Source organism: Mycteria americana, chromosome 1, assembly GCF_035582795.1.
Source record: "Mycteria americana isolate JAX WOST 10 ecotype Jacksonville Zoo and Gardens chromosome 1, USCA_MyAme_1.0, whole genome shotgun sequence".
Lineage (NCBI taxonomy): Eukaryota > Metazoa > Chordata > Aves > Ciconiiformes > Ciconiidae > Mycteria > Mycteria americana.
The window spans coordinates 196,310,832-196,324,159 of NC_134365.1; the positions used below are offsets into that span (position 1 = coordinate 196,310,832).

The 13,328-nt window shown below is 37.7% G+C and overlaps 1 protein-coding gene across 1 annotated transcript in view; it reads right to left on the reverse strand.

Annotated features, from left to right (window-relative positions):
• NBEA (neurobeachin) overlaps window positions 1-13,328 on the reverse strand; it is a 235,388-nt gene that overhangs the window by 199,262 nt on the left and 22,798 nt on the right. Inside the window, exon 6 of the mRNA XM_075498349.1 lies at window positions 5,133-5,252. Within this exon, the coding sequence (XP_075354464.1) occupies window positions 5,133-5,252 (120 nt within the window). The remainder of the gene's footprint in view (window positions 1-5,132; window positions 5,253-13,328) is intronic.

Consider the following 13,328-nt stretch of genomic DNA (forward strand, 5'->3'; position numbering starts at 1 on the left):
GTGCAAAAGATGGGCTATGAGACCACTTTGACTACTGGTAAATCTAATGGTGAAACTTCCTAACAATTTTCAGTTAGTTCAGTTTGAGCAACCTGGTCTAGTGGAAGGTGTCCCCGCCCATGGCAGGGGGGTTGGAACTAGATATCTTGAAGGTCCCTTCCAACCCAAACCATTCTATGATTCTATGATTCTTTCAAGTCTTGCTTAGCCTTGAAGGCTTTACTGACACCTGCGCCATTACTGTCAGGAAGTGTTAAGTCCATTCATGTTGAGCAATTGGAATTTTTACTGGTTATTTGAGGAATTTCTCTGAGCTACTGATGCCACCCTTTTTCCTAGTTTATACTTACAAACTCCGAATCATACTTTCCTGCCTATTACAAAGGTGTTTTCCTGGATTCTTCTAGTTATCATTAATTGTACAACAGCCATCGTAGCTCTCAATGGATTCTGAGTTTTACATATAATTACATTCTAGGTCTGTTAACCTGTAGTAATTCCCAGGTCTGTCTTTTTTCATTCTTACCAGATTATGCTTTCCCATTTTCTGGTGCTTCACTCTGGATTAGATGTTTCCATTATTTTTAATTGGAGTAGAGGGCTAACTCCTAATCTTCTGGTAATTTTTATTCACTTTGTTCCAGATGTCAAACAATCCATAAAACTGATTTATTTATTTAAAAATCAGCACCCAATACTCATAGCTCATTTGGTCTTCCTTCAACTATCTCACATTTCCAAGTTTTAAACCTGACGGACACCAACTGATCCAAGTTTGTTTGCCTATTTCTGTACATCCCTGGTAGTATGTCATTAATGACCCCAAGATGAGGTGACTGACCGATCTGCTTCATTCAGTGCCTTGGTCCAAATCCTCCTATTTTATTTACATAAAAAATTAAACTCTTGGGACTTATGGACCTTGTTACTTAAGGACATAACTTTATCCTTAATATTCTTGATGCTTATAAGCCTTCTTTCAAATGCAGCCCAAGTGCTACTGATGTCATCAACCTGTTGGCTTTTCACCACTTTATATCAGCTTTTTAAATCCTTCTACAGTTTCCTTATCCTTCAACAGAAATGCAAAATTCTGTGAAAGACATCATGACATCATCAAGTTTACCTTCATCCAGTTGTCTGAACAAAAATCTTCCACCAAACCTCAGTATCCCCATATTCCACACCTTGAAGAGAAGTTTTATGCTTTCTCTCATGTTACTTCCCATAACTGGGGAAAATTCCTAATCTAACAGCTCTAATAGCCAAACTCTTCCAATTTAACTTCCATCTCAAAGTGTATTTGATCTCTTATAAATAATTAACTCCATAAGGCATACAGAGCTGATCATGACTACTGACCAGCTAGCAATTGCACACATTTGGTTATGTTATACCCTGTCATGCATTTCACTTCATCTTTTTGTCATAATCTCTAGCTATATTTACTCCTTGGAATATAAACTCAATGAGTTATTTACCACTAGCTACTGTATCTTGTGTAGCACCCTAACACAATGAATCTCAGCATTGCTATGTTTTTTATATTTCATTAAATACTAATAATGAAGTTGGAGCCAAAAATGGCTCTGTGGAAAGAGTGTATCAGCAGCATTCACAATAGAAACAGCTATACAAAGAAGTTTACAGTGTCTTCTCCTTCTTCATCCACACTCATATCTCCCCTCTAGCATTCCGGCTGAACATTGTGCAACATTTTTAATACATGGAGGTCCCCTCAATAAAACGAAAAATCTTGAAGAAGGTTTGAGTGATTTAGAGTTTTGCACAGATGACATATTTTGCAAATCCTGAGACAAAACATGTCTATTAAGACAACATACATTTGTGAAGAATACAGATGTGAAGCCTTAATGACTACTTCAAGTAATATCCTATATCTTGCTGCCCATATTACAGAAACAGTTAAGAACCCAGTGACTTCACGGCTGTGTATAAATAAGAATGAATTAGAAGAAATACAAGGAAAAAAAATCATTAAAAATGAAAAAAAAAAAGGCATCTTTTTAAACTTTCACCCTTTTTGTCATCTGCATCTTTACTTCAATATCTTTCAGGGTACATATGAAAACTGTAGACTGAGGTATTCTTCAGTTTTTGTTTGGATACAAGAGGTAAATGTCAGATATTGAAAAAAATGTCATAAAAATATAAAAGAATTATAATGCAAGATCAATCTGGGAAAAAATAAAATAAAATAAATTCACAGTCTCTACCAAGACAAAACCTATACTTAAAAAAAATAAATTCAACTCAGTCCCTTAATCTTAAACTCAATAATGCAAATCCAATGAATGTTTTATTAATCTAAAAAGAATTTAATCATAATGCATTTTGTTCAGTGGTAGCTGTGACAGTGAGCAACCGAAAAATCTTGTCTTCATTATATTTAGTGTTTTAAACACTACATCTCAATTATCTTACAATGTTCTTTTATAAGAAAAGACTGAAAAAGAGTAAGATGCACTTTGTCAACAATATGCAACTCCTTCCCTTTCTCAGTTTTCACTATCTGTTTTCGCAACCTGTACTGTTAAATCTATCAGTATAATCTACATAAATAATTATGCACAATATACGATGTAAAGAACGAAGAATGATTGGCTGACTTGCATAGCTTTTTCTTTCCCCCCAAAGCTATTATGGTAAGGTGTTTTCTTGTCATCTTGCAGGAGACTAAAGTTATATCCAAGTGGAAGGGTATGAACGTAGAAGTTAACAAATAAGCTGGATAATTGCTCAAGTCTTTTCAAGGGGATACTTTTAACAACTCAATCTTTATATGAAACAGGAAAGTTCTAATACAGTTACAACAAGAACTTTGCTTCCTATACAGTTAAAACAAGAGCTTCTCTTCCTAGCTAATGTATAATAGTGCTAAGGAGCCTACGTACACACTCCCCTACTTTCCTTTTTATGCCTTTTACACAGTTGCATTCATACATCTTTCCAGAAGTTCTCCTACTTTCTATTCTATTTCCAACTTCTGATATAACAGATTTTTGTTATTAAAAAATAGAGAGCTAATGCCAACTAGTGTCTTTCATAACTTAGTCTATTCTCCAGCGGACAAAGTAAAATCTTAGCAGAAATTTAAAAGACTTATATCAAAACATCTAAAGCTTGGTAAACCAATCCCACCTTAAGAAAAGATTGTACTTCTGTTACATGAGAAAGCTGAAAGGAATATTGTGAAGAAAATATGCATAGAAGGAGCAGCTCTTCCTGCTAAGCATTTGTCATTAAGGATTACAGATCCCCACACCATATAACTAGTAACTCAGCCCAGATCCTCTGAGACCTCAGCTGGCTTTTCAATCATCACATTCTCACCCATCACAAAAAAGTTTACATTAGCAAGAAGAAACCATGCTCTGCAAAAACTGAAAGGCTTGACTTTTCTTGCAAGCAGAAATGCTACCAAGAAAACAAAGAATGATGATCAGAAGCTTTGGCAAGCAGAGCCCTCCTACTTTAATTAACATGTAATATTTAAACTCCCCCTTTCAAATTCAACTTTGCCTCTAGAATTTAGCAAAAGACAGTTAATTTTCTTATGTACAAAAGAGCTTCCTTATCCTATACAGGCAGTCAGAAACAACTGAGAATTATATTATAAATAAGAAATAACAAAAGTATAGCAAGCTGATGAATCAAGCACCTCTGAAAGTCTAGCACAGCTTTAGCTGAAGGCAAAGCACAAGAGAATCATTTTGTCTGCCTTCCTCATTCAAAACTTTGGGCCAGAAAGAGTGCCTATTTTCTGCATCATTAGGCGTAGACTCTCAAACCTTCCAAAGTAGAAGGTACAAATAGAGACCACAAAAAAAACTTTGAAACTTATACAGATTTCATTAAAAGAATTTAAATATAAAAAAATATGAAAATGGATGCATTTCCTGTAAGAATATACTGTTAATTTGAACTCAGTCCAATTAACAGATACAGGTGTATTTACAGGTATAGATGCAATCTTCTCCAGGTAAAAATGACTGGTTTCTGACTGTAGGACAAGCAGATGCAAGATCACTGTGTCTTTGCTCTGAGCTGACTAATGCTATGAAACTGTACATCTCTCAATATCTTTTAACTGGTTTGGATGGCCAATAAGGGAGGACATCTCTCTGTAAAAGTTTACTACCCAAGAAAATTGCTCAGTATTTCAAGGATGAAATTTTGTAGCAGTTAGTTTGTACTTGCTTACAATATTAATTAAATATTAATACTTTAACACTTAGCACAGCGTTTTTAATATTGGTCAACTGCCTACTTACTAATGTCAAGTCAAACAATAAAAGGCAAAATATACTTGTTATTGGGAGACAGATATAAGACTTCAGACTTTGCTTAATACTATAAACCTCTTGACACTTCTCCATGCTTCTGTTTTCTAGCTGTCACTTTTTGTCTCTCTATCTTGTTGGTTTAAAACTGTAAACTCTGCACAGAAGAAATAATCTCTTGCTATACTTATACAGTGCTTAAAACAATATGACTTTGATCGTAGTTCAGGCTACTCAGTTCTACTGCAATTAAAAAAAACTACTTAAAATGTAATGTTCAATAACACAAAAAGCATAGAAATCTTTTAACCACTAACAAATATCTCCTCTTGAATTCAACACAGAACTTAATGTGATACAAAAATGAATACTTTTGTATACATTGGCAGTATGCATAGTCATTTGGCAGAATGAATCAGTTTTTCTTAAGGACTTTTCTCAAGCTAAATCTGTAAAATCTGTAACTCTACCAGATTTTCCTTTGGAAAAAGCTAAGTATTAATCCACTGTTATCAGTGTCCTCTATACGGTGTCACATATTAAAAATATTAGCTATAACAGTCTCTCCAAACAAAATCTCTCAAAATTTCATTCAAATACCTATGGAAAATACAGACAAAAGAAATCCCTAATATTCTAAAAAATATTAATATAAAAAATCAATAATATTACATTTGATTAAGTACATAACTATGGAAGATAGATTAAAGGAGAAAGTTAAAAAAGAAAATTTGCAAAGACCTAGAGAAAACAAATATAGTACTTTTTTTCTTTTTCAATTAATTTTAAAATGAAAAGCTATGATAAAGGAAAAAAATAAAATCTTACATCATTCGTGTTAACATGCCAGGCCATGTCACCATAGGATACCAGCTGACCATTCACGTAACATCGTATTTCACTGTTTCTCCATCGATTATAGATGTGTACAATGCTTATCATGTACCACTGGAAAGACATGAGAAATCAGTATATAGTGGTGGGTTTTGTGCTATAAAACATAAAGTTAATGCATGACATTAAAAATAAGTGACCAGTCTCGTAAAGTTATACAAACAGATGAATCCTTGCAATCTCGTAAAATTAAAAGTCAAGTCAGTGTAATGTCAAGTCCAGTCAGCAGAACCATGCCTAAACATAATGATGTACCTACCTGCATCCCTTTATGGGACTAGAGGCAAAAATGCATACAATTAAAAAGTTGAATACACTTCCATTCCTGAAAGTGCAATTAAATTTAAATACCATACACTGTAACACAAAACACAACTGAGTTCTGATGAGAAATCCAGTTCTATGTGCACTTATCTTAACAAATTCATATCACATATCTCTCTCTGCCTTTTCATCATAGCTCTCTGGCAGAAATTATTAAATAAAAGGAAAAAATTCACAACAACAAATTTTACAGCCCAGTTTAAGATGTCATCTTGATTGCTTCATATGATTTTCTTCCTCTATTCTTTACCACAGAATCACAGAATCACAGAATCATTTAGGTTGGAAAAGACCCTTAAGATCATCGAGTCCAACCATAAACCTAACACTACCAAGACCACCACTACACCATGTCCCTAAGCACCTCATCCAAACGTCCTTTAAATACTCCCAGGGATGGCGACTCAACCACTTCCCTGGGCAGCCTGTTCCAATGCTTGATAACCCTCTCAGTGAAATAAAATTTCCTAATAACCAGTCTAAACCTCCCCTGGTGCAACTTGAGGCCATTTCCTCTTGTCCTATCACTTGTTACCTGGGAGAAGAGACCGACCCCCACCTCTCTACAACCTCCTTTCAGGCAGTTGTAGAGAGCGATAAGGTCTCCCCTCAGCCTCCTTTTCTCCAGGCTAAACAACCCCAGTTCCCTCAGCCGCTCCTCATCAGACTTCTGCTCCAGACCCTTCACCAGCTTCGTTGCCCTTCTCTGGACACGCTCCAGCACCTCAATGTCTCTCTTGTAGTGGGGGGCCCAAAACTGAACACAGGATTCGAGGTGCGGCCTCACCAGTGCCAAGTACAGGGGCACAATCACTTCCCTACTCCTGCTGGCCACGCTATTTTTGATACAAGCCAGGATGCCATTGGCTTTCTTGGCCGCCTGGGCACACTGCTGGCTCATACTCAGCCGGCTGTCAACAAACACCCCCAGGTCCTTCTCTGCCAGGCAGCTTTCCAGCCACTCTTCCCCAAGCCTGTAGCGCTGCATGGGGTTGCTGTGGCCCAAGTGCAGGACCTGGCACTTGGCCTTGTTAAACCTCATACAATTGACCTCGGCCCATCCATCCAGCCTGTCCAGGTCCCTCTGCAGAGCCTTCCTACCCTCCAGCAGATCAACACTCCCACACAACTTCGTGTCATCTGCAAACTTACTGAGGGTGCCCTCGATCCCTTCGTCCAGATCATTGATAAAGATGTTAAACAGAACTGGCCCCAACACAGAGCCCTGGGGAACACCGCTTGTGACCGGCTGCCAACTGGAGTAAACTCCATTCACCACCACTCTTTGGGCCCAGCCATCCAGCCAGTTCTTTACCCAGCAAAGAGTACACTTGTCCAAGCCATGAGCAGCCAGTTTCTCCAGGAGAATGTTGTGGGAAACAGTGTCAAAGGCTTTACTGAAGTCTAGATAGACAACATCCACAGCCTTTCACCTCATCCATTAGGCAGGTCACCTTGTCGTAGAAGGAGATCAGGTTGGTCAAGCAGGACCTGCCTTTCCTAAACCCATGCTGGCTGGGCTTGATCCCTTGGTTATTCTCTACATGCCGTGTGATAGCACTCAGGATGATCTGCTCCATCAGCTTCCCCGGCACCGAGGTCAGGCTGACAGGCCTGTAGTTCCCCAGATCCTCCTTCCGGCCCTTCTTGAAGATGGGCATCACATTCGCTAATCTCCAGTCAGCAGGGACCTCCCCAGTTAGCCAGGACTGCTGGTAAATGATGGAAAGGGGCTTGGTGAGCACATCTGCCAGCTCCCTCAGTACCCTTGGCTGGATCTCATCAGGCCCCATGGACTTGTAAGTGTCTAAGTGGTGCAGCAGGTCACTCACCATTTCCCCCTGGATTATGGGGGCTCCATTCTGGTCCCCGTCCCTATCTTCCAACTCCAGGGGCTGGGTACCCAGAGAACAATTGGCCCTGCTATTAAAGACTGAGGCAAAGAAGGTGTTAAGTACCTTAGCCTTTTCCTCATCCTTGGTCACTGTGTTCCCTCCCCCGTCTACTAGGGACTGGAGATTCTCCTTAGCTCTCCTTTTGCTGCTAATGTATTTGAAGAAGTGTTTTTTGTTGTCTTTTACAGCAGCAGCCAGACTGAGCTCTAGCTCAGCTTTGGCCCTTCTCATTTTCTCCCTGCACAGCCTCGCTACACTTTTGTAGTCCTCCTGAGTTGCCCGCCCCTTCTTCCAGAGGTCATAGACTCTCCTCTTTCTCCTGAGTTCGAACCAGAGTTCTCTAGTCGGCCAGGCCGGTCTTCTTCCCCGCCGGCTCGTCTTTCGGCACCCAGGGATAGCCTGCTCTTGTGCCTTTAGGACTTCCTCCTTAAAGAATGTCCCGCCTTCCTGCACTCCTTTGCCCATTAGGGCTGCCTCCCAGGGGACTCTCTCGACCAGTCTCCTAAACAGGCCAAAGTCTGCCCTTCGGAAGTCGAGGGTGGCAGTTTTGCTGATCCCCCTCGCCGCTTCTCCACGTATCAAAAACTCTATCATTTCGTGATCGCTCTGCCCAAGACAGCCTCCAACCATCACATGGCTCACAAGTCCTTCTCTGTTTGTGAACAAGAGGTCCAGCGGGGCACCTTCCCTAGTTGGCTCACTAAACCATTCCACCAATTTTTGGACAACTGTCATATGATTAAAAATGCATTATATAATCAAACAGAGAAAGCATCACAGTAAAATGCTTCCAAGTACAACTATGGTGATCTTTCAAATAATCTGTTCAACAGGAATCATTATGTCCATGATGAGTAAGTTCAAGAAGAAAACCCTTAGTTTCCTTTAAAACTGAGCTTTTAAACTCATCTAAGATTAGGAATGGAAATTTAATCTTTAAGATCTGCAAATCAACTCATACTTAACTACTGTGTGTGTCTGTATTATTTCAAAACATATACAAACCAGATGAAAATTGACATACTGGAGAAAGTCCAGAAAGGGCCACAGAGATGATTAAGTGATTGAAGCCTCTGACACATGAGGAGAGGCTGAGATATGGGACTGTTTAGCCTGGAGAAGAGAAGGCTCAGAGGGATCTTATCCATGTGTATAAATACTTGATGGGCAGGGGATAAAGAAGATGGAGCCAGAGACTTCTCACTAGTATCCAGTCACAGGACAAGAGGCAATGGGCACAAACTGAAACACAGGAAACTCCATTTAAACATACGTAACAAGGGTGGTAGTAAGCAGTAAGGATAGTCAAACACTAGCACAGGTTGCTCAGAGAAACTGTGGAGTCTCCTTGTTTGGAGATATTCAAAACCTGACTGGACAACATCCAGAGCAACCTGATCTAGGTGTCCCTTCTTTGAACAGGGCGTGAGACTAGGCTGTCTCAACACGCCCCTTTCCAATCTTGTTGATTCTGTGAAAAAGTCAGCTCATCTGCCTTGAAAACACCACTTCATATTTTAATAATTTGGAATAGTAATTTACAATTTACTTGCCTTCCCTTTCTTGGTATCTGTTTCAGTTATTATCTTTTGATTTCTATGTTCAGCTAAGTCTCTTTTTTTCAAAGCAGAGAACTTCTGCATCCCTCAGGGCATTATTTTAATAAGTCACTTGGTGACTCTCTCCCTGAGCTGGGGTAAGTAGATACAGAGCCTGCTAATATAAAAATCTGCCTCTCTGTATCAGAGAAAATAAACGCAAAAACTTTTCATATGTTGATTTTGAAATCAGACAGAGAACAGAATTACAAAATAAAAAAAGCATGCAGCAAAACATATTTTGACAATAATCGTTGCAGTAGTCCTCGAATTCAGCTGTATTCTGTTATATATCTATAATATCTATATATATTAAAATACACATATTTTTCCACATCTGTTTCCAGGTCTTTAAAAATATCTTTTCATTTCCCCCTCTTTAGAACCTACAGTTAACAGAAGGGGGAAAAAGCCCCTACTAATCATACAACAGTACATAAGAGTATCTCGCTTCTTGCATATACAAGTAAACTGATTTATTGGGCCATACTAGATTAAGGACGTAATGCTACAGCTTTGGCTTATGAAGTCATGTGTGGCCAGTCTAATTGTTTTTTTTTTTTCAAGCAACCATGAACAAAGTATTTTTTGTAGGCCACTGCCTACCCCACCAAAAAAAAAAAATCAAAAAACAAACCCACAGTTCAATAAGCAAGCGTTGTTCCCCATTTTGTAGGCAGATTGTTTCAGAAAGGAACACCCACCATAAATTCAACAAAATAGTCATAACTCAAAGCCTAGAAGCTTAACTGGTGTCTATGCTAACCAGACACTAAGCATGACTAGAGCTCTGCTTTCATCAACACTTCTTTTCCAAAGCTTCCACACCACCTAACATAAATCTCTTAGAAGAAAAATTCCCTTGTCCTCTTTCCTTCAAAGGTTAATTTACCAATAGTCTCCACTAAGTGATGATGATTTTAAATACTTTCAGCCCAACAGCAGGTGTTCTTTGCAATAGCACTATTCAAAGTTGAACCTTTTATAACTATTTACTCATATTTCCAGTTCTGATACTTTTGTAGCAGAAATCAGCTGACAATCATAAGCCCCAAATTTTATCCATTTATCTTCTATCTGTGATTTTTCTTTTACAGTGCTTTAAGAACATTTCTGACAACATACCAGTTTGTAAGACTGTCCCTGTGTGTAGCTTAAGCTTAATAGATTATTCATTCATTTGGAAATAAACTGTTCATTACTTTTGTTGAAACACGGTCCACAGAGTCTATAAGGAACTAAAATGAGCAATGCTATTTTGGGAGAGGTTTGGTCTCCATGTCAAACTTTAGGAAAATGATATAATATACTTTTTATTATCTTTTTTTTTCCCCCCATGTTAACCCTCATTCATGTACATGCAGCTTTTTTTAGTCCAAGTCTCCTTTCTTCCATGCAACTTTTTTGAATCTTTAGCATTGCTGCTATGTCAGAGCACTACCTATGCCCGTTAATTTGATCCACAAGGCAAGCTCTACAAAAAACATTGAGCGTTTCTTTACTTGAATACACGTGCATACACACACATGCATGCATGCACACAGAGTCTATCCCAGATCGTTATCATAACTAAACCAGCAAAAAAATTGCTCTTTTGCCTCCTGCACTTGAATTAACTAAATTTACATCTTAAACTGTAATTTCTTTCTAGCCAGGGAAGTATTAAAGTATTAAAAAATGCTTTACTCTCTGTGTCATATTTGTCACCAGTATCAATCTAGATAAAATGAGCAACATAGGTTTTCAAATCTAGTTCCTAAAAGAGAGGATGACAAACTCCACCGAATTAAGTCCATAATGCATTCCTATTGACAGGAAAATAAAGGTCCTTCAGAGATTCCTGCTTGCTCACTTGATTCATATCCTTCCATCCCTGTATTTTAACGAATATAAATTCTCTTACTGCATGATAGCATCATTTCTCTAAGGCTTTCAGAGGAGTATAATGCCTAAAGTTCTTGAGGAATCCACATAGCATGTATAAACTGGCTCACAAACCTGTTCTTATGCACAGTAAGAATCCTTCAAATAATTCAACAGAAGTGGGGGACAAGACTTCCAGTGCAATATTGCGTTGCTTTGTCCCCAGTATTTTTATCTATGTGTTTTCTAGTCTAGCTCCTATCCCATTTTGATGGTTAAGAATTCAGGCATGATAATTTGTAATTCTAAATATCAGCAAAGCATTTTTCTAAAACTTGTATAATTTTCTATCACCCATTTTTTTGACAAAATAGATTATATACCACAATACCTTGGCAAATTTCATATTCAAATTTCTTTGGAACTTCGGGATGCCTACTGTAAGGTCCTGGCAATTAATTACTATCTCTTATATTGATTTCTATACCTCTTCTACTGACATTTCAACTTGAGACTCTTCCTCTGACTCATCCCCATTGACTCGTCTTGTAGTAAACAGTGATGCAATTAATTCATTTAGCTTTTTTGTTATGATACTGTATTCTTCAAGGGCTCCTATTAAGGCTGAGTCATCTAATTGCCCCTACGGACCGGAAAAAAAAATTGAATTGTCTTATCATTTTACATATAATTTGCTATAACATACTTTTCTAAGTATTCTTCATTTTGATACAACTTCCACTTTCTGAACAACTTCTTTTTACTTACAATGGTCTCTACTTTGCTATTTATCTGTGCTCAGGTACATTGTGAGGAGCTTTTAAACTGTTGTATTTCTGTTGGATTTTTTGGACTAATGGTATATTTGCTCTTAGCCTTTTGTATCTTTTCATATAAGCAATTTCCCTAGCACTATCAAACACCTCCATCTTTTAACTGCTCCTCTTCTTTTCTTTTCTTTTCTTTTTTTAAGAAATGAAGGCAGTTTTTTGCAGTTCCCTTAAAAATAAAAATAGCAAATCCTGCATATCCAAGCATATTCTGCATTTTTCAAGACAAAGTCAAGCAAGAGTCAACGTCTGAGCTCTCCAAAAGTTTCAAAAGGAAATAAATCCAAATGCTTCTGGTATTTAAAAGTTTGAACTCTCATCCCAGTAAGATGCCACCAGTTTATAGCAAAGTAATGTAAGCTTCTTTATATTAGTATGCTTTCTGATCTTCCTCAATTCATCACAGATGCTATAACCATCCTTATCATGTGGCTAACAATTTAATCTGAATAATATGCTTTTCCTACTTAGTTACTGATTTTCAGCACACAGAAACTTGTTATTTATTGTTACAATGAACTTATTTATCTGATTAGGTTAAATCTTTAATACAGGGCATCACTCCTCTATTGGCAAGACCTGCCCCACTGTCACTTGTAACTGTAAGTACAATTTGAAATGAGTGTCCACTGTCAGTCAACAAAGCTTCTGATACTTCTATTACATCAATAACCTCATTTAAAATAGACATTCCAGTTTCTCTTTTATCTTTTTAGATATGTAGAAGAAAACATATATGTTTGTCTCATAATTTCCTATTATCTATGTCTCATTTATGCGAATGTTCTTTGCTGATGTTGCACAGGCATTTTGTTGATTTCTCTCCTATTCTGTATCTGAGAACGTGGTTTTCAGGACTTTACTACTACACAATGAACGAAACCAAGCTGTATAATCTCAAATACAATTTTTCTTCAACTTTTAGTTGAAAAATTCCCCCTTTTCTTTTTTTTTAAATTTTCAAAGTCAGTAATACAATTTTCTTTCAAGTTCATCCTACAGTCTCCTTCCCTATATCATTTTCTCAAAAATGCACGAAGACCATGCCTCTCTGCTATAACAAGAGCTTCCTTAGGTAGTACTCAAAGACGCTTCAGATAACAGCCTGTCAATTCTTTATACTGCTGAAATCTTTCAAGCTTAATCACTCACTGCTGAGTAAGTCACATTCCTACTCCATAGCACAGTACAATCAGAGAGATGAGGCATCAAGATGAGGCATCACACACTAAATATTTCCAAAATGTGGAATTTATTTCAGTCTATACTACAATTAGTAAAGGTGTTCAGGATTAGAAACACCAAAAAAAAGCTGTTTGCTCTCGACTACAGTGCTCTCCTGTTCATACTTTTACAAAGACTGATGCTGAGGCTGGAACTCAAGGCAGTGAAAATTACTGGGGGTTACTAATACACGAAAATTTCACTTTGAAGTCCCAAAAAGACAACACTGCCAAAGCTAGATTAGCTCTGTTGGGAGGTTAGTCTATTATACTACACCCACATTTTCTATTTGGGAATATGATGACCAAATTCCTATATGTATTTTATAAATACTTGCTTTCATAATGTTGTTATAATACAATAATTAAAACCTAAAGTAACCACTTAACACGTCTT